The following is a 21,917-nucleotide window of genomic DNA, read 5'->3' as shown; positions in this document are numbered from 1 at the left end:
AGATAAAGGGAAAGTGAGAATAAGAAAAGTTAAGAAAGACAGCAGAATCAACAGAGCAGAAAGCTCAAGAAGGGATCGTACAGTATGGCCAAGTGAAATTGGAATTGATATGGGAGGTGAGGAGAGTAATGAATTAAAATTATTATATATGAATGCACGGAGTATAAGAAATAAAGTGGATGAGCTTGAAGCACAGTAGGAAATTGGTAAGTATGATGTTGTGGGAATAACAGAGACATGGCTTCAAGTGGACAGGGCTGGGAAATGAATATTCAAGGGTATACATCCTATCGAAAGGACAGACTGATGGGCAGAGGGGTTGGGGTGGCTCTGTTGATGAGGAATGATATTCAGTCCCTTGCGAGGGGGGACATAGAATCAGGAGACGTAGAGTCAGTATGGATAGAACTGAGAAATTCTAAGGGTAGAAAGACCCTAATGGGAGTTATCTACAGGCCCCCAAACAGTAGTCTGGATGTAGGGTGTAAGTTGAATCAAGAGTTAAAATTGGCATGTCGCAAAGATAGTGCTACAGTTGTTATGGGGGATTTCAACATGCAGGTAGACTGGAGGAATCAGGTTGGTACTGGACCCCAAGAAAGGGAGTTTGTGGAGTCCCTCCGAGATGGATTCTTAGAACCGCTTGTACTGGAGCCTACCAGAGAGAACGCAATTCTAGATTTAGTGTTGTGCAATGAACCAGATTTGATCAGAGACCTCGAGGTAAAGGCGCCATTAGGAGGTAGTGACCATAATATGATAAGTTTTAATCTACAATTTGAGAGGGAGAAGGGAAACTCGGAAGTGTCAGTATTACAGTTGAACAAAGGGAACTATGGTGCTATGAGGGAGGAGCTGGCCAAAGTTCAATAGAACGATACCCTAGCAGGGATGACAGTGGAACAGCAATGGCAAGTGTTTCTGGGAATAATGCGGAAGGTGCAGGATCAGTTCGTTCCAAAGAGGAAGAAAGATCCTAAGGGGAGTAAGGGGAGGCCGTGGCTGACAAGGGAAGTAATGGACAGTATAAAAATAAAAGAGAAGTATAACATAGCAAAGACGAGTGGGAAGCCGGAGGATTGGGAAACTCTTAAAGAGCAACAGAAGGTAACTAAAAAGGCAATACGTGGAGAAAAAATGAGGTACAAAGCTAAACTAGCCAAGAATATAAAGGAGGATAGTAAAAGCTTCTTTCGGTATGTGAAAAGGAAAAAAATAGTTAAGACCAAAATTGGGCCCTTGAAGACAGAAGCGAGTGAATTTATAATAGGGAACAAGGAAATAGCAGACGAGTTGAACAGGTACTTTGGATCTGTCTTCAATAGGGAAGACACAAACAATCTCCCAGATATAATAGTGGCCAAAGGACCTAGGGTAATGGATGAACTGAAGGAAGTTTATATTAGGCAAGAAATAGTGTTGGATAGACTGTTGGGTCTGAAGGCTGATAAGTCCCCGGGATCTGATGGTCTGCATTCCAGGGTACTTAAGGAGGTGGCTTTAGAAATTGTGGAAGCATTGGTAATCATTTTCCAATGTTCTATAGATTCAGGATCAGTTCCTGTGGATTGGAGGGTGGCTAATGTTGTCACTCTCTTCAAGAAGGGAGGAAGAGAGAAAACAGGGAATTATAGACCGGTTAGCCTGACATCAGTGGTGGGAAAGATGCTGGAGTCAATTATAAAAGATGAAATTACGACACATCTGGATAGCAGTAACAGGATCGGTCCGAGTCAGCATGGATTTATGAAGGGGAAATCGTGCTTGACTAATCTTCTGGAATTTTTTGAGGATGTAACTATGAAAATGGACAAGGGAGAGCCAGTTGATGTTGTGTACCTGGACTTTCAGAAAGCCTTTGATAAGAGATTAGTGGGCAAAATTAGGGCACATGTTATTGGGGGCAGAGTACTGACATGGATTGAAAATTGGCTGGCTGACAGAAAACAAAGAGTAGCGATTAATGGGTCCCTTTTGGAATGGCAGGCGGTGACCAGTGGGGTACTGCAGGGTTCAGTGCTGGGACCACAGCTGTTTACAATATATATTAATGATTTAAATGAGGGAATTAAAAGTAACATTAGCAAATTTGCCGATGACACAAAGCTGGGTGGCAGTGTGTAACTAAAACCAATTTCCCCTGGGATCAATAAAGTATGACTATGACTATGACTATGAAATGTGAGGAGGATGTTATGAGAATGCAGGGTGACTTGCATTGGACAGGCTGGGTGAGTGGGCAGATGCATGGCAGATGCAGTTTAATGTGGGTAAATGTGAGGTTATCCACTTTGGTGGTAAGGACAGGAAAGCAGATTATTATCTAAATGGAGTCAAGTTAGGAAAAGGGGAAGCACAACGAGATCTAGGTGTTCTTGTACATCGGTCACTGAAAGCAAGCATGCAAGTACAGCAGGCTGTGAAGAAAACTAATGGCCTGCTGGCCTTCATAACAAGGGGAATTGAGTATAAGAGCAAAGAAGTCCTTCTGCAGCTGTACAGGGCCCTGGTGATAACACATCTGGAGTACTGTGTGCAGTTTTGGTCTCCAAATTTGAGGAAGGACATTCTTGCTATGGAGGGAGTGCAGCGTAGGTTCACAAGGTTAATTCCCGGGATGGTGGGACTGTCATATGTCAAAAGATTGGGGCGACTGGGCTTGTATACTCTGGAATTTAGAAGGCTGAGAGGGGGTCATATTGAAACATTTAAGATTATTAAGGGATTGGACATGCTGGAGGCAGGAAGCATGTTCCCACTGATGGGTGAGTCCAGAACCAGAGGCCACAGTTTAAGAATAAGGGGTAGGCCATTTAGAACAGAGTTGAGGAAAAATTTTTTCACCCAGGGAGTGGTGGATATATGGAATGCTCTGCCCCAGAAGGCTGTGGAGGCCAAGTCTCTGGATGCTTTCAAGAAAGAGGTGGATAGAGCTCTTAAGGATAGCGGAATCAAAGGTTACGGGGATAAGGCAGGAACTGGATACTGGTTGTGGATGATCAGCCATGATCACAGTGAATGGTGGTGCTGGCTTGAAGGGCGGAATGGCCTACTCCTGCACCTATTGTCTATTGTCTATTGTTCTGTGCTAAATCCCAGCCTTCAGGCAGCAGAGTAGTGAGGTGGATAGTAGCTAGTAGATTCTTGTAAGATGGCAGCATACACGGTCACAGTGACCTCTCCAGGTCCAACCAAAGGCGTAAGGGTCATCCTTTATGTCTTTTTTTATTGCAAGACATTGCTGAACACCAGTTCTGTAGGTCTACCCCATCAACGAGTTGCTCAATGGTGATGGAGCTGGCCTTATTGCATACTGTTTTGCAAAGGCAGTGTGTGGTCCAACAACTGGTGCAAATGGCTGTCTTGGACATTTTTATTGTGATTGCAAGACCCTGTTGGTCATTGGTAATATAAAATACTGCAAGTCCATTTCAGTGGTTCATTGGCAAGTCTGACGGTGGGTGAACTGAATGGTCTTGGTTGCTGCTCGGACCAGATGCTCGTGCTGTAGTGATGCCTGTTGCAGCCGCCATGGAGAGGAAATGCCAGAGGCAATGTGGGAGACAGCAGAAGCCTCTGTGGGCACTGGTATCTGAACTGGATAGGGGGTTGGCCACTCCCATTGGTACTGCTCTGCTGTGCTCTCTCAGTGGAAGACAAGCTAAACCACAACAACGTCGAATACACAATCAATCTACAGGCTATGGCACTCAGGGATGAGCTTTATTAATTTTTGTGACTGTTTTTCTGCTATCATAACTATATATGCTTTGTGCTGTATGCTGTTGGGACTGTGTTTTGCACCGTGGCCCCAGAGGAATGCTGTTTTGTTTGGCTGTATTCATATACGTGGCTGAATGACAACTAAACTTGAACTTGAGCTAGCTGTAAAGAAGATTGCCTCAGTGTTGGAGCCACTGGTAGATGGTCAGTGGGGGAAACAAAAGGGAAAGTAGTGAGTGAAGGGGAAGAGAGTTAAGACTGAGGGAAGCAGAAGAGGATCAGCTTGAGCAACAATATTTGAGGAAAATGGTATGAACAAGATCATGTGTCTGTGTTTAATGCTCAATTATATCAAACATCCTTGCCATTAGAATGAAAGCTCACCCTGTCAACTCTGATGATGGTTGGAGCACCATGACCACCCCACAGTAAAAAGAATTCACATAGTGGCATCTTTTACGCTTAATACTTCATCTGAAATCATCCTCTTCCCTAAGGGACTCACTAAGAAGTCTCATATCATTAACTTTGTAGGACAACAATCTGTCTATGAAATATACTTAGATAGTGTGGTTACTTAATGAACAACTGTTGAAACAAAATAAAATCATTCCAATGAATTTCTTTAGTAAGATAAAATTGATCATCAGACTGTAGTCTTAGATTAACTATTCCTTACTTCTGCAGGATACGTGGACAGCTCTGGTTTGAAACTGATCTACACACCTGTGTTGAGGAAGAATGATGCTGGAGTTATTGAAACTGGTGTCTGGGTTAGTCTTTACCATATGATACCACCTGCTATGTCAAGCTATCTTTCACAAGGTCACTGCAGCATAGAATGCCTACACGAAGTAAGCTTGCATATTTTCTTGTAAGTTCTTTCATTGTGAACTGTTCCTGAGCCAAACAGGCCTCTTGCTATCTTTGTATGATGCAGCTGCACTTCTTGTAGCAATGGAGAACAAACAGATGTGTTGCTAAGTTATGGGTTGCAGCCTTTCTAACTAAATAACTGCGAAACAATGACTTTTTATCTTATTGTGCCAGTGTGATGTTTATGAAACTAAATTAGTACCATATTTATGTATTTATTTTATATCATACTTGTTTTGGAATTTTATTATGCATAGATTTCCCATGTTTGTACAATTGAATTTATAACTACAATTTTTTTCCTTTTTAAAATTACTAATATTAAAATATTACAAAATTTATAAAATATCACTAATATTTAAAATAAGAATGTATTTAGACAAAGTGAGAAATGGGAGCAGGAGTAGACCTAGCAGTTCCTCACATCTGCTCCAAATTCAAAGAGATCTTGCTGGATCTGCTCTTGGCCTCAGCGCCACCTCATGATTATTCCTCATAATCCACAACCTCTGTCTTGACCAAATATCAGTGCGAATAAGAACATTTGCTTCTGTCCATCTTGGCCTTGCATATATTCACTGGCCTTGCCTCCACAGCACTCTGAGGTAGAGAATTCCAAGAATTTGACTCTCTCAAGGTAGAAATTCCTCCCATCTCTTAACCTTAATTGAGCAAAACACACAGTGCTGGAGGAACACAGCAGGTTCGGTAACAATCAGTGGAGGCAAATGAACAGTAAGTATTTCAGGTTGAGACCTTTCATCAGGACTGTAGCGGCCAATTCAACAAACCAATTGCCACTTCTGTTAACCTGGCACGTGTTGTTATCCTTGTGTGATGCAAGCTCCAATCATGATGTTCCATAAAGTTGAAGAAATGCATTCGGTCCTTTATTAGCAACTAGCAAAACATAGAATCTTGAAGTGATGCAATTAAGTGTAAGTTGTAGGCCGTATCTCGGGTAAAAATGAGTTTGAGTACAGAGAGGAAATTAAGAACCTGGTGGCATGGTGCAAAGACAATAACCTATCCCTCAACGTCAGCAAGACGAAGGAATTGGTTGTTGACTTCAGAAGGAGTGGTGGACCGCACGACCCAATTTACATCGGTGGTGCGCAAGTGGAAAAGGTCAAAAGCTTTAAGTTCCTCGGGGTCAATATCACAAATGACCTGACTTGGTCCAACCAAGCAGAGTTCACTGCCAAGAAGGCCCACCAGCGCCTTTACTTCCTGAGAAAACTAAAGCAATTTGGCCTGTCCCCTAAAACCCTCACTAATTTTTATAGATGCACCGTAGAAAGCATTCTTCTAGGGTGCATCACAGCCTGGTATGGAAGTTGTCCTGTCCAAGCCCAAAAGAAGCTGCAGAAGATCATGAACACGGCGCAGCACATCACACAAACCAATCTTCCACCCGTGGACTCACTTTACACTGCACGCTGTCAGAGCAGTGCTGCCAGGATAATCAAGGACACAACCCACCCAGCCAACACACTTTTCGTCCCTCTTCCCTCCGGGAGAAGGCTCAGGAGCTTGAAGACTCGTATGGCCAGATTTGGGAACAGCTTCTTTCCAATTGTGATAAGACTGCTGAACGGATCCTGACCCAGATCTGGGCCATACTCTCCAAATATCAGGACCTGCCTCTCGGTTTTTTTGCACTACCTCACTTTCCATTTTTCTATTTTCTATTTATGATTTATAATTTAATTTTTTAATATTTACTAATTTTTAATGTTTTTAATATTTAATATTTGTAATCCAGGGAGCAGGAAGCACGAAATCAAATTTCGCTGTGATGATTGTACGTTCTAGTATCAATTGTTTGGTGACAATAAAGTATAAAGTATAAATTAAGCAGTCAACAAAAGATATGACACCCAGCAGGCCCCAGACCAAACTACACAGAACAAAGCACACTAACGTAACTTATTCTCTTTGCTTTTACTATGACCCTGCTCACGTGACTACCATAATAAACGGTAACACAGATAAAAAAGAGATGCATGGCTCCTACAAGGACTAAAGGACAGAGGGTGATAGCCAGTATAAAAAGGTGAAAGGAAGGGCTGTTTCGAGAGCTGCAAAATCCACAATTTGTCTTGAATTCTGAAGAAGTAATCTCATTTATCTTCAGTGTTGGTGCATTGCCTATTAAATGAAAAAGTGTTTTTTAATCACAGGCTTTGTCTCAGGAAAAGGCAACTGGGATCCATGTATTTGCTGTTCTTCTCCATTCACATCTTGCAGGACGAGCCCTGAGAATACGCCACTTCAGAAATAGTGTAGAGCAACCTCTCCTTGCATATGATAATGAGTTCGACTTCAATTTTCAAGAATTTCGCTACCTGAAAGAGGAGAGAGTTCTTCTGCCGGTACGTGAGTACTTGTTTTGAAAGCTTTCATTGTATAGGCATTGCGTCATATACAATAACATGAAGGAAATGTTCTCCAAACATTTATTACCTATAGAGAAGTAATTCAAGTGAATCAATTTGAATGATTGAACAAAGAGTCTCTTATTTAAAATATTTGCCTTAGGAGCTGGTATTATTAGTGATTTAGGGGGTGATGCAAAATATGTTTTGTTTAGTGATTAGAGAGAAAGGCATTGGGTCCAGTTCACACCTGATACTCTGGCATTACATCAGAGAGCATAACTAAAACCATGATATTACATACCTATCGACAGAGATTAGTGACTCTCAGAAGTAAGTACTTGCATATCGCAGCCACCACCCTGCAACCAGACATTGTCCTAGTGTCTGAGTCGACTAAGCAACTGGTGCTGCTGGAGCTGACAGTCCCATGGGAAGATAGCTTGGAAGAGGCCTTTGAAAGGAAGCTCTCCAAGTACGCAGGACTGGTCAGCAACTGTCAGCAGGCTGGATGGAGAGCGAGGTGTCTCCCAGTGGAGGTTGGTTGTAGGGGATTCGTAGCCCATTCTTTAGTTAGAGCCTTCAGCATTTTGGGCATCGAGGGAGAGAGGAAGAGGAGAGCCATCCGCAGTACCACCGATGCGGCAGAGAGGGCCTCAAGATGGCTGTGGCTCAAAAGAGGGGAGCCATGGAGTCATAAGTAGCTAGCCATCTGGACACAAGCTGGGGTCTGATCAGCCCCGGCTGGGTCACCTTGAGGAGGTTGTATGATGTTGAAAGACCTGAAACACCCAACGATTCCAGAAACATCACTGAAGATGTGTCCAGAAGCATCAATAGATGTATGTGCACAGAATGATACGTTACCCTTTACCCATCTAATTGACTGTGAATAAATCTGAAAGTCCAAAATATATCAATGAGGAATGAGACTTTTTTTTCAAAGCTTCTATTTACTAACTAGCATGTACACAGCAAGATAAACTAGCCAATTGGTGCAGACAAGTTTGTAGTAATTACTCGATTCACTATTTACCTTCAGGTAAGTTCAGAGTCATGAGGTAGTGTAGATATTCCAACTAACCTTACTGATGAATATACATGTAGCATATCTAATATCTCTCTTTCATAATTCTTCAAGAAACAGTTTAGCTCATACAAAGGGAATATATAGCTCAACCCCTGGATAACCTTGCTTTTAATGTTACTTCAGGTTACTTAAAAGTTTACTTTAAATACATACCTATCTTACATTGAAGAATGGTGTTGCATCAAATGTACATTCTGAATGTTCATTTTAATCTGTTATAACTCTTAACCATGAGCATTTAAAATGTCTTGCAGGGTGACAGCTTGGTGACAGAATGCCAATATAACACAAAATCCCGCAAGAATATGACCTGGGTAGGAAAATAATTAATTTTATGACAATACAATCCTCTGATACCTCAGGAAGTAATTTTTGTTCTTTGGTTTAAAATTGATGATTACTTACTAATATTTCACAAGAAAATAATGTTATCTTTATGTGTGTTTGTGAATTAGTAAGTGAGACAGTCAGACTTACAACCAAACAATAACTCATAATCTAAAATATTATACTGTCAATATAAGGCTGGTGATAAAGGGTTTTTTTTTAAAGCTTTCACTGTATAGACATTGTTTCCAGTAACACTAAGACAAGGAAATTTTGCCCCTGTCAATCCACTTCATCACCTCTTCAGAAAAAAACAATTATATTTATGAGTCATGATATCCCATGCATATGTTAACTATCCCTAATCAGTCACCACCTTTCCAGATGCTTGTAGATCCTGACATCTCTAATAACTTGCCCACTACTGATGTCTGCCTTACTGGTCTGCATTTCCCTGGCCTGTTCTTGCAGCCCTTCTTAAAGAAACGTTCAACATTGTTTCATACCTTCTGTTGGCCGGTTTTCCATTTCTGGCTGTCTATTTTCCACAATTCTCCATTTTTTTCTTTTTTACATTTTTTTCAGATTTTCACTATGGAAACTTGAGAATATCTAACTCATACCATGCCTTCAACCATTCAAGAAGACAGTGGCTAATTCCAAATACTTACCTTCAGCCTTTATCTCTCAAGACCTTCAAATGTGATATCAGTATTTACTGTATATTTGTATTAGAAGTTGACATTTGACCCAGATATTAATGATTGATATTACGTGCAATGTTCACACTGACATTCAGTGACTCTGACTCTAAGCTGCTTGTTAACAAAACTAAAATCGTCATGGGTCAGGGGAGCTGCTAAAAGCTGCAGTCTCTAGGCATTGAAAATCAAATCGAATGCTGGAAATGAGTCAAAGAGTATCCATGTAGAGAGCTTGGGTGACTGACCTTTCGGGACAAATGTTCACTCAGTTTCCCTAGCCAAAGAGGTTACCTGACCTGAGTTTTTCCAGCATTTTCTGTTTTTAATTTAGTGCAATCACATGCAATTTCCTCAATGTTTTGCTCAATTTCAATACTTATCTGAGAGGAACTGCCAGATCAAAAGCTCAAACTTTAATGCAAAATGTAACAAATATGTACAGTATTCACCACAAACAACAAAATCCTTGTTTCTTACTATTTCCTGCCTTTGTTTACATTCCTTGCTGCTTTGCTCCCCATGAACAACAGAAGTTTAGCTTAATTTGTTGCATGCACTGTACAGCAGAAAGTACGATGGAACATGTCGTTCTGTGTCGATGGTCAACACAGTCCAAAGACGTGCTGGGGGCAGCCAGCAAGTGTTGCCATGCTTCCGGTACCAACCCAGCATGCTCACAACTCACTAAGACTAACCTTGTATCTTTGCAATGTGGGGGGAAAGCTGTGCACCCGAAGGCCCCCCCCCCCCGCGGCCATGGTGAGGACATACAAAATCCTTACAGACAGCAGTGGGAATCAGACTGCAATCGGTGATTGCTAACACAACAAAGTGATTCAAAATACATTCACTATCAAACTATGTGTGCAGTATACAACCCTGTGATTTGCCTTTCCCCACTGACAGCCACAAAGCAAAGAAAAACCATGGAACCCATTCAAAGAAAAGCATCAAACTTAACCCACCACCCCCGCCCCCGGCTCCACCACGTGTAAAGAATTACAAATTGCGGAAACAGCAACCAAAAAAAAATGACCGAAAAACACAGAATATAAAGCACAAAATTGAAAAATTCCAGGCATATTGTGCTAACTGCTATGCTACAATGCCGCACCTTAAAGTTAATATTGGAGATCATTTTGCATGTCAATATAGACCTATCAGACCTGGAATTTCTGTCATTCTCCTGAATGAGGCTGCTGTACTTGCACCAGGTTTGACTTAAGGCAAATTGCCCGGCCTGAGTGCTGAGATGAGAATTGCCCTTTGTGTGGAGCAGAGTGGTGGATTCCAGGGAAGTTGATGAGAATGTGGGATTATTGTAGAATTGGAGTAAAAGGGCTATTAATGTGATCAACGACACTGGCACGGTGAACCAAAGGATTTATTTCAGTGGTTTGTGACTCTGTGAAGAGTCTGCCTGTACTGCACGGGTAACGGGGAACAAAGGTAATGTAAGCTCCTACAAAACCTGGACATTAGTACTTCCACTGAAGAATCCATCTAAATTCCAGTGCCCCTCCAAAATATACAGACAAACTTAGAAACACCAGAGCTCCTGATGTGGCCTCTTCTACACTGGTGAGACTCATCGTAAATTGGAGGAACCGCTTCATCAAGCACCTGAGCCCTAGTCGCCATAGGCAGAACCTCCCAGAGGCTAAATATTTTAACTCCCATTTCCCTTCCCATTCCGACATGTCGGTCCATGACGTGCCAAGATGAGGCCACCCTCATGGTGGAGAAGCAACACCTTATATTCCATCTGAGTAGTGTCCAACCTGATGTCATGAATATCAATTTCTCCCTGTAAACAAATTTCATCCCGCCCCCTCCTCTTTTCCCCACTCTGGCCTCTTATCTCTTGTCACCTGCGTATTACTTCCCCCGGGTCCTCTCCTCCTTCCCTTTCAACTATGATTCACTCTCCTCTCCTATCAGATTCCTTCCTCTCCAGCACTTGACCTTTCCCACCCACCTGGTTTCACTCACCACCTTCCGGCGAGCCTCCTTCCCTACCCCCCCCCAACTTTTTATTTTGGCATCTTCCCCCTTCCTGAAGAAAGATCTTCAGCCCAAAATGCTGATGTTTACTCATTTCCATAGATGCTGCATGACCTGCTGAGTTCCTCCAGCATTTCGTGTGTGTTGCTCAGGTAAACGTATCAGAGTCATAGAGCACAGAAATAAACTCTTCAGTCCAAGAGACCCTGCCATTCATCAAGCATCTTCTCTAATCCTGCGATCATTTTTTCTAATCCTCCCCAAACTGCCATCAACCCCCAGATTCTACCTACCACTCACCTGCACACAAAGGGGGCAATTTAGAATTGCCAAGTAACCTAGGTAATCCACATTAGGGCGAAAATGAGGGTATGTGGAAGAAGCCCATATGGTCACAGCCAGAGTCTGAAATCCCGACACAGAGAGCAGAGGTCAGGAGTGATCCCACGTTGCTGAAGCAGTGGTCAACACCTCCACTAGCTGAGCCACTATGCTGCCTGAATTGATTACTGGGGCAGCAGCCGGGTTAACATTAATTATGTAGAATTGATCCAGCTAAATTAAATTGAATTAAAATATTGTCAGCCCTTTTTCTCATTGATTAGTATTGGAATATTGTGATCAATTCTGAATGTGGAAGTCTTAGGAGACTTACCAGGATGCTGCCTGGATTAGAGTACATCTCTTATAGAACATAGAACACAGAAAACCTACAGCACAATACAGGTCCTTCAGCCCACAAAGCTGTGCTGAACATGGCCTTACCTTAGAAATGACCTAGGGTTACCCATAGCCCTCTATTTTTCTAAACTCCATGTACCTATCCAGGAGCTTCTTAAAAGACCCTATTGTATTCGTCTCCACCACCGTCACCGGCAGCCCATTCCACACACTCACCACTCTCTGCATAAAATGCTTACCCCTGACATCTCCTCTGTACCTACTTCCAAACACCTTAAAACAGTGCCCTCTCGTGCTAGCCATTTCAGCCCTGGGAAAACGCCTCTGACTCTTCATATGATCAATGCCTCAAAAGGTTGAAAAGGTTGAGCGAGCTACGACTGTTTTCTTTGGAGTGAAGGAGGATGAGAAGTGACTTGACAGAGTTGTACAAGATGACAAGAGGCAGAGCTAGTAGATAGTCAGGACCTTCTCCCCAATGCTCCAATGACTAATACAAAGTTCAAAGTTAATTTATTATCAAACTACGTATATGCCACCATAAACAACCCTGAAATACATTTGCTTAGGGGCATACTCAATAGATCCAATAATCATAATAGAATCAATGAAAGACTGCACCTACATGGTGGAAAATCAGTGGTGTGAATCTTGAGGCTCCTGCACCTTCTTTCTGATGGCATAAGTGAGAAAAGGGCATGACCTCATTGGTGGGGGTCCGTGATGATGGATGTTGCTTTCCTGCGACGTTCCATGTAGATGTGCTCTTTGGTAGGGAGGGCCTTACCTGTGATGGGCAGGGCTGTATCCACTACTTTCTGTAGGATTTTTCATTCAGGGACATTGGTGTTTTCATACCAGGCTGTGATGCACCACTCTTCATCACGCATCTACAGAAATTTGTGAAAGTTTTAGATGTCATCCGGAATCTTCAAAAACTTCTATGGAATTAGAGGTCCTGTCATGTTTTTTTCTCGTAATTGCACTTGCGTGCTGGGCACAGTCAATTCCCCTGAAATGATAACACCGGGGAATTTAAAGTTGCTGCCTCTCTCCGCCTCTGATCTCCCAGTGAGGACTGGCTCGTGGACCTCTGGTTTCCTCCCCTTGAAGTCAATAATCAGTTTCTTAGTCTTGTTGACTTTGAGTAAGAGGTTGTTGTTATGACACTACTCAGCTAAATCTTCAGTCTCCCTCCTGTATATTTATTCGTCATCACCTTTGATTTAGCTTCAACAAGAGGGTTGAGGTTAAGGTGGTCGGAGAAAAGTATTGGGGGGATGTCAGAGGTAGGATTTATACACAGAGAGTGTGGTGAGGGCATGGAAAGCACTATTGGGGGTGGTGGTAGAGGCAGATACATCAGGGATACTTAAGAGGCTCTTAGACTAGGGATATGGATGAAAGAAAAATGGAGGGCTAGGTGGAAGGGAAGGGTTTGTTTGATTTTGGATTAGAATAAACAGTCAGCACAACGTCATTGTCTGCACTGTTCTGTGCTATTGATCTATGATTTTAATTAAGCTTGATTAAGATTTTAATTAAGCTTGATTAAGATTTTAATTAAGCTCCATATTCAGAAGCCTGCACTGTCTCAGAGGATTCTTTGAGAAGTCCACAAGCAAAAGTTTCCACTACAAGTGAAGTTGGTTGTCAGCATTGGACTTCAAAACATCCAGAGCAGCTTGCAAATTACTTCACTTCATCTGACATCCTTACATGTGTTTTAGATAGGAGACCACAGACTTGAGTTTTCCCATCTTGTCCATGCTTTTTGAGATTGCCTGTGTACTTTTTAAATAAGCATTTCAATTAATGGCGCTGAATTCAATACCTACTCTATTATTGTATTTAACCACTTAATTAATAAGGTAATTATTTCTACAACAGCAATATTGTACCGTTGATTAAAATCATGATGTTACATATTGCTTATGTGAAATGTAGAGTAATGCAAGTTGTATCTTGTTTCTACCGCAGTATTGGCTAATTAATGGAATTTAGAAATTCCAATATGAGATTATCTATCATATGCATTCTAAGATATGGTGAAGAAGCAATTAAGTGTTCTTGTTCTTTTACAGGGTGGCCTAAGTACAAGGGATGAAATGTGTTTGTCTTACTTGCTCTACTACCCAAAAATAGATCTTTCCAGGTGTGAAAGCCTTCCAGAAATAGCTCCACAGTTGAAGTTTATTGGAGTGAAAGAAATTTATCAACCAGTCATGTAAATATATTTATATTACTCTATAGTGCATAAGTATGTATCTCAATATTAATAGCTAATTGTGGCAAATTGTTTTCTACTGATTAAATATTTTTGATAACAAACAGCATAGAAATAATATTATTAATTTAAAATAAAAAACAATATTTTGAGGAATAATCTGAAGAAATGCACACACAGTAAAAGCTAAAATAAAAACAGACAATAGAGTTAGAAGGTAAAGATACTGCCTGATAAACTTCCTTGACTAATTCATGAACAATTTAATTTGGAACTTCAGAAAGCTTTTTCTATTAGATGCAGAAGTTCCCTTGGAAATCACATTGAACCTCACCTCAAGTACCATGTACCTAGAGTTTGCATGTCACCCCTGTGTGATTGCTTCCCATGTCTAAAAGATGTGCAGGTTGGTAGACAAACTGACCGCTATAAATTTCCCCTAACATGTACTGTAGGTGAGTGCTAGAAGCTGAGAAGAGTTAATGGGAATGCAAAGACAATTTTAAAAAGGAGATTAGTGTACATTGGTGCCTGATAGTTGTTGCAAAAGTTGAAAAAGAGACATATTAATGTTAGTGATTTTTAGATTGAAGGAGAAGTTCATGATCACCTATTTAAAAACTGAAGAGAACTTATATACTGAATGGATATATGGGAAATAAATGCAACAGTATCAATAATTCTTTTATAAAAGAGATGCATTACTTAGTTTATACTTTGTAAGGATATTCTGTGCATTTGATCTTAAAGTAAATTAGGGATGTTAAAACTTACAGAAAATAAACTGAAACAATTGTCCAGTTGGATTTTAATTGAAACAACAACAAAGTTTGTAATATTATGTGAGCAATGACAGCGGCAATGATAACACTTCCCCTTTTCCCCACATCCTAACTCACCACACCACTGACAACCTTAGTTAGTTCACTTGTTGCTGAAAGTGAATGCCCAACTGTATTATTCCTCCTAAAACTCTATTGATGAAGATACTCAACACAAGTGTTTAGCTGTGGCATTTGCAATCGTCTTTCACTGGGCAATTTGTATCATTTCATAGAAGGTGTTTTGAAAGTAGTTTTATATTAAAATTAATAAAATTGATTGCCATGCTATAACATGAGCATGTTCTGCAGTAAACATGTATCCAAATGAATGATGTTGTAAGTGACTAGAAAAACAAAGGAAACACTGCCCTTTATGGTTATGTACACCTTTTCTTGTATCGAGGACTTGGCCATTTATCATAAAAAGCCCTAAGAAGTACAAAGATCTTTCCTTCACTGAAGCCATGAATAAATTTAGATGGTCTGGAAAGAAAGGAAGGGAGTTTAACAACCTTGTGAATAGAATTGAGATGAACGTTCGGTGTGCTAAACACGATCAAAGGGAATGGCAGGTGAGTATGCAATTATTGACCTTTGACTATCACTTTAACTGAGGTTATACAGTACTTGAGTAAAGATGGACAGGAGCAGGTTGATCAGTGTCAAAAGGGAAGCTCTCTTTTGAGACTCCATGTATGTGAGACATATGAGCCGGATGAACACAGAAGCTTATGACAATAGAGCTGAAAGTTTGAAGTATAACTGATGCAGAGATGAGATCTTAAAAGTACATTAACTGCAAAATAAACTGACAGATGAAATTAAAGTAAAACTTAATCTGTTCCATAGTGAAGTAAAAGTATTTGAAATGATAAACTTAAAGGGAGAGGAAATATTAAGGAGTCAAACATTTTTAAAAGTAGGTGAATTGGCATGCCTAATCTCTCCAAAGAAATATGGGTTAAGGCATCTGGGGAGGGGAAACAGGGAAGAAGAATATACGATAAATGGTATTATTTTAAGTACGAAGGAATAGGAGGATTTTGAAGTGTGTTTGTCCACAACTCTTTGAAGGCAGTAGGCAGTAGATCGATATTATCTATATCAATATGTCTGTATCAGAATGGTCCTGGGCATCCATCTCTAATCCTAAAAGCTATGAAAAATGAGTTAAATACAGATGGGAATATAAGGGTAGTGAAGTGCAAGCTGCAGATTGTGCTAATGTGGAGATATCAAAGGACTATGTTCTTCCTTCCTAACTGCCTTATTATTCGTTATAATACGTTAGAAGACGTTATATCCAAGGCAATGCTTGCCCTACTATGTCATTTCCATTCCTCCTGCTACCATACCTCAGCAGTCCAATATCAACTTGTTTTCTTTCATTCCCAATTCTGAGAATTGTTTCTTGTGTTTCTTTGGAGCATCTGCAGTTTATTTTTTAAATTTCAGGCAGTAGATCGGGTAATTAAGAAGGCATACATGAGATGCTTTCTGAAGCAATGAGTTTAGAAGCTGTAAGTTTATACTAGAGCTGTATTAAGGATTAGGCTGCAACAGACAATAGGTGCGAGAGTAGGCCATTCTGCCCTTCGAGCCAGTACCGCCATTCACTGTGATCATGGCTGATCATCCACAATCAGTATTCAGTTCCTGCCTTATCCCCATAACCGTTGATTCCGCTATCTTTAAGACCTCTATCCATCTCTTTCTTGAAAGCATCCAGAGACTTGGCCTCCACAGCCTTCTGGGGCAGAGCATTCCATATATCCACCACTCTCTGGGTGAAAGTTTTTCTTCAACTCCGTTCTAAATGGCCTACCCCTTATTCTTAGACTGTGGCCTCTGGTTCTGGACTCACCCATCAGCGGGAACATGCTTCCTGCCTCCAGCGTGTCTAATCCCTTAATAATCTTATATGTTTCAATAAGATTCCCTCTCAGCCTTCTAAATTCCAGAGTATACAAGCCCAGTCGCTCCAATCTTTCGACATATGACAGTCCCACCATCCCGGGAATTAACCTTGTGAACCTACGCTGCACTCCCTCAATAGCAAGAATGTCCTTCCTCAAATTTGGAGACCAAAACTGCACACAGTACTCCAGGTGTGGTCTCACCAGGGCCCTGTACAGCTGCAGAAGGATCTCTTTGCTCTTATACTCAATTCCCCTTGTTATGAATGCCAGCATGCCATTAGCTTTCTTCACTGCCTTCTGTACTTGCATGCTCGAGTACTGAATTGAGTTCTCGCTATCAGTCCACAGGAAAGATATGATGACAGCAGAGAAGGCATAAAGGAGATGTATGAGGACATTGCCAAGAATAAAAGAATGACAGGGATGAGAAAGAATTAATTAAGTTTAACAATTTTAGAAGCCTAGAAAGAGTAAAATCTTATTTCACTGAGCAGAGGGGCCAGTAATCAGGTGGCATAGATTTAAAGTTAATTGATAGAGGGAATAGAGGAGCATTGAGAGAAAAATATTTCACCAAAGTGTTGAGAACTTGGAATTCATTAATGGAGGTAGAAAACTTACCATGTTTGAAGTATCTGTTTGAGCACAGGAAGGGCCATAATCTGTAAGTTGTTAACACACAAGTCAAAAGAGATTTATACGTTCAAAGAAATTTTAATATCAAAGTGCATATATGTTACCATATACCACCTTGGCATTCATTTTCTTGCAGCCATTCAAGAGGGAAATATAGAGGGAAGGGAAAAAATAGATATAATAGCCAGCAATGTTCAAGGGAAAAAATGAAGACAATAGCCAGCAACGTTCTGTGGGCAGCTCACAGAATCATAGTGCAGAACAGTTTGAGGTTTTTGCTTCACTTACAAAACATCTGTCTGTGGTTTAGCATTTTGAAAGTCTTTTCTTTAATGTTTATTGCAGTAACTTGGCAAAATTGTGATGAATGCTTCAGTGTTTTCCGGCCAATTGCAGTAGGTAATTGATAGTCTAATTTGTATTACAAATTTATGGTTTTAAAAGTGAATATTTGTTAACCTGCCTTAATACATTAGATATGGAAGTGAGACTTGCAGAAAATAACCACCTTGGCTAAAGAGGCAAGTACATGAAGGAGGCAGAGGCAGTTGGGAGTTACATAACCTACAACTATTGCAGCTTTTACCCGCATGAATTTAAGTTTGGGGATAAGCAGGGATCCAGATCAGGCTAATTTCCATAGGACTGGAAAAGAATGAGAGACAAATATAGATTTAAACCTAGAAAATCTTAAGGCACAGAAGCAGGAGTAAATAATAAAATGAGTGGGCAGGTCAACTGAAAGGGCAAAAATTCAGGAATAGAGGCTGGAAGGCTGAATGACTAAATCCTAATCCTATGTGTTGACTATTCAGCTCCCGTCCCTACTCCATCATTCCACAAGATCAGACTGATCTTTTACATTAGCATCATTTTTCTGCACTAACTCTATGCCACTTTATTTCCTTAATACATTGAAAAAATACAGCAGACTGTCTTGAGTATTCCTGGTGACTTAACCTTCTTGGATAACGACTTATAAAGATTTTCCCACCAACCTCTGGATGGAGACATTTTTGCTCACCTCAGATGTCTGGCCAAACTCTGTAGTAGACTTCTGGTTTCATACCCCAGCCAAGGAAACAAATCAAATTTCTGTTTACCATATCAAGTCCCAAAAGAATTTAATACATTTCAATGGGAACGTCTCTTATTTATTGCAATACAAGATGTACTTACGGTTTTTGTAAAGCAATCCTATCATCGATTCTTTCAATTCTTGTTTTCCCCATTCTCTTGCAACAACTTCTCTCACTTCCTTATTGACCCGTTTGATTCTTTTGCCAATTGTTTTCAATAAACTAATTTACAGTAGCCATAAACTCCCAGCAGATCTGCCGGATATGGGATGACACTGTAGTAGTCAGCAGAAATTGATTTAGCTCATAGAGCAATTATGCAAAACATGTAATTAGACAGGGAGATTCAGCAGGTTGGGGTGAAGTGGTCAGTCTGTTCCGATGACAGCAGTTCTCCACTGTCAACGTACCTGGTTTTGTTCAAGAGCAGATACTATCCTGATTTGCTCATAAAATGCTGTTTCTGTATTCTGGAATCCCACATTCAGAATCAAATTATCACCAATAATGTAGCACTGTAAGGATACAACTGTCAAGCAAAAATATGCTTCCATTAAAATCTGGTTGATCCTCCACTCCCGTGTATGAAAATGCAAATTTAAGCAATATGAACAAGAAGAACATACAAGTTTTTTACATGTTCTCTGTAGAGTTTGCAGTTTAGGCAGAATGCAGAATCATTGAGCCTGTTTACTTTGTGTTTGATTGCAACAAAGAATACAAAGTGAATGCTCGTCTTACACAGACTGCCAGTTCACATTCAAATCAAACCTAACAAATCAGTTTGTTTATTAATAGGCTTTGAAGCTGATCACTTTTAGTCCCATTTATCCATTTATTCTAAATTGGAAAAAAAAAACTGTAACTGGAGTGGGCATAGAGTATTCTACTAAAGTTCAAAGTAAAATTATTATCAAAGTACATATACGTCACTGTCATGTTACTTCTGTTTAAACGTACCGTGGGTTAACAGTAAAGAATCGTATTCTGGAAGAATTAGAGAACTTTTATTTACGATAATAAAAAAACACGTCTTAACCCAGCCACATGCTGGAATATTCTGGCAATCCTGCGCATGCTTAGTGGTCTGTCCAATCATGTACTGGCACAGCAATGCACGTGATATCACCACAGTCACCCATATACAATACTCAGATTCATTTTCCTGTGGGCATACTCAATAAATCCATAATAGAATAATAACCATAACAGAACCACAACCATAAGATACAGGAGTAGAATTAGGCTATTTGGCCCATTGAGTCTGCTCCATCATTTCAACATGGCTGATCCGTTTTTCCTCTCAGCCCCAGTCTCCTGCCTTCCCCCTATATGCCCTGACCAATCAAGGATCTATCAACCTCTGCCTTAAATATACATAAAGATTTGGCTTCCACAGCTACCTGTGGCAACGAATTCCACAGATTGACTATTCTCTAGCTAAAGAAGCTCCTCCTTATCTCTGTTCTAAAATGACACCACTCTGTTTTGAGTCCTCTGACTTCCCCACCATAGGAAACATGCTCTCCACATCCATTTTATCAAGGCCTTTCACCATTCAATAGGTTTCAGTTGGGTCACCCCTCAGACTTCTGAATTCCAGTGAATACAGGCCCAGAACCATCAAATGCTCTTCATAAGACAAGCCATTTAATCCTGGAATCATTTCCATGAACCTCCTTTGAACACTCTCCAATTTCAGCACATCCTTTCTAAGATAAGGGGCCCAAACCTTCTCACAATTTTCCAAATGAGGCCTTTATAAAGTCTCAACATTACATCCTTGCTCTTATATTCTAGTCCTCAAAACAATGAAAGAAAGCACTAACTTGGTTGTTCAACCGGAGTGCAAAAGACACAAACTGTGCAAATACTAAAAGAAAGAAACTATAATAAATAAATAAACAATAAATATTCAGAACACGAGATGAGTTTTTGAAAGGGAGCTGAGTGAAGTTATCCCCTTTGATTCAAGAGCCTAATAGTTGAAGGGCAATAACTGTTCCTGACCCTGGTGGTGTGAGTCCTGAGGCTCCTGTACCACCTTCATGATGGCAGCAGTGAGAAGCAAGCATGTCCTGCCAGGTGGGGGTCCCTGACAATGGATGCTACTTACCTGCAAGAACGTTTTGTGTAGATGTGAGAGCAGTAGAATCTCTGTGACGAAATAAGAGTATGAGTGAAGATTACTATCTTTAACCAAAAACAATTTGCCTGGAAATGATCATACAAGTTGTTTGTTTGCCTGTCTTAAGCACTTCCTGCCCTTGGTGTAAGGACCTGGAAGGTGATTACAGGTCCTCCCCAGATTACAAACACCCAAGTTATAGACACTCCACACATACAAATGAACATTGCACAGATGGGGATGGATTTGCCAGCTGCAGCAATCTTCTGCCAGATGTAAACAGGGCATCTCTGCGTGCCTTCCCTTGCCATACGTGCCCCTGAGACACAATAATCGGGGTTGGTCCTGGCTGAGCAGAGCTGGGAGCATTGAGTAGACTCGATCTCTCACTGAGTCAGTGAAGTTGACTGGCAGCCAATCTTCCCACATCTGCTTGCCATCTCATCACAGTCATTTCTGTGATCCTCTCCCAAGTATTGTTTTTGTTCATTTCTGGCCTGCAAACAGTTCGGTTATGAATAGTTTTCAGAAAGAGAACCCTGTCACAACCTGTAATTGAATCCACTTTAATTTTGTCATCATAATTTACAAACTAGTAATGAATAGCATTGATCTAAAGTATTGTTGCAACTTCCATGTGGATCTTTCAGTAACAATTACATCTTCTTTGAGCTCCATATATTCCTATTAAGATGAGCATAATAGATCTGAAAAAATTTCCTCTTTTAACAGGTAAATGGCATACCAATATTACCACCAGCAATAAAGCCTTGGGAGCCAAAAATGGAGCAACTGTTGCCCTGTCGGACAACGTGTCAATGCTATCATCCACTTCCTATACTTCTGTCACTCACCTTGTGTGCTGTTCTTACTACAGGAATGTAATTCATTTGTGAAAACTTAAAATGCATTGGATATTTTCATATTTAAATGCTTTTTATGCTGAGAATGAATTTGCACTATCACCTTGCAAGATAATTCTTTTCAATAAAGACATTTATACTCTTGAGAACTCAGTTCCAGTGTGTGTAAGTGGTGGCATTGCACACAGTTGTTGCTCATTGTTCTCCTTGCAGGTGGAGTTTTGGGGTGCTGGGAGGCTCTGAGAGTAGCCAGGACAAATAATTACAGGGTATTTGGTAGACTGTACACACTACAGCTTGATGGAAGGAACGCTTGTTTAAGATACCTAATGGAATACAATTCTATTGAGTTCCTTTCATCCTGCCTACTGTACTCATCCAGACAAGCAGAGAACAGTCAAATTTACATTCCTGATTGGTGCTCTGCAGATGCTGGGATGGTTTTATCGTGTTGAGAG

At 40.6% G+C, this 21,917-nt stretch overlaps 1 protein-coding gene across 1 annotated transcript in view; it reads left to right on the top strand.

Annotated features, from left to right (window-relative positions):
- moxd1 (monooxygenase, DBH-like 1) overlaps window positions 1–21,584 on the top strand; it is a 96,280-nt gene extending 74,696 nt beyond the window's left edge. The window contains exons 7-12 of the mRNA XM_072251511.1: window positions 4,411–4,577; window positions 6,783–6,974; window positions 8,322–8,381; window positions 13,868–14,010; window positions 15,238–15,406; window positions 21,329–21,584. Of these exons, the coding sequence (XP_072107612.1) occupies window positions 4,411–4,577; window positions 6,783–6,974; window positions 8,322–8,381; window positions 13,868–14,010; window positions 15,238–15,406; window positions 21,329–21,481 (884 nt within the window). The 3' untranslated portion in view covers window positions 21,482–21,584. The remainder of the gene's footprint in view (window positions 1–4,410; window positions 4,578–6,782; window positions 6,975–8,321; window positions 8,382–13,867; window positions 14,011–15,237; window positions 15,407–21,328) is intronic.
- The last annotated feature ends 333 nt before the right edge of the window (window positions 21,585–21,917 follow it).

The sequence above is a fragment of the Mobula birostris genome, chromosome 2 (assembly GCF_030028105.1).
Source record: "Mobula birostris isolate sMobBir1 chromosome 2, sMobBir1.hap1, whole genome shotgun sequence".
Taxonomy (NCBI): Eukaryota; Metazoa; Chordata; class Chondrichthyes; order Myliobatiformes; family Myliobatidae; genus Mobula; species Mobula birostris.
The sequence above is the reverse complement of the archived record's forward strand: the minus strand, read 5'-3'. Positions and strand labels throughout refer to the sequence as shown.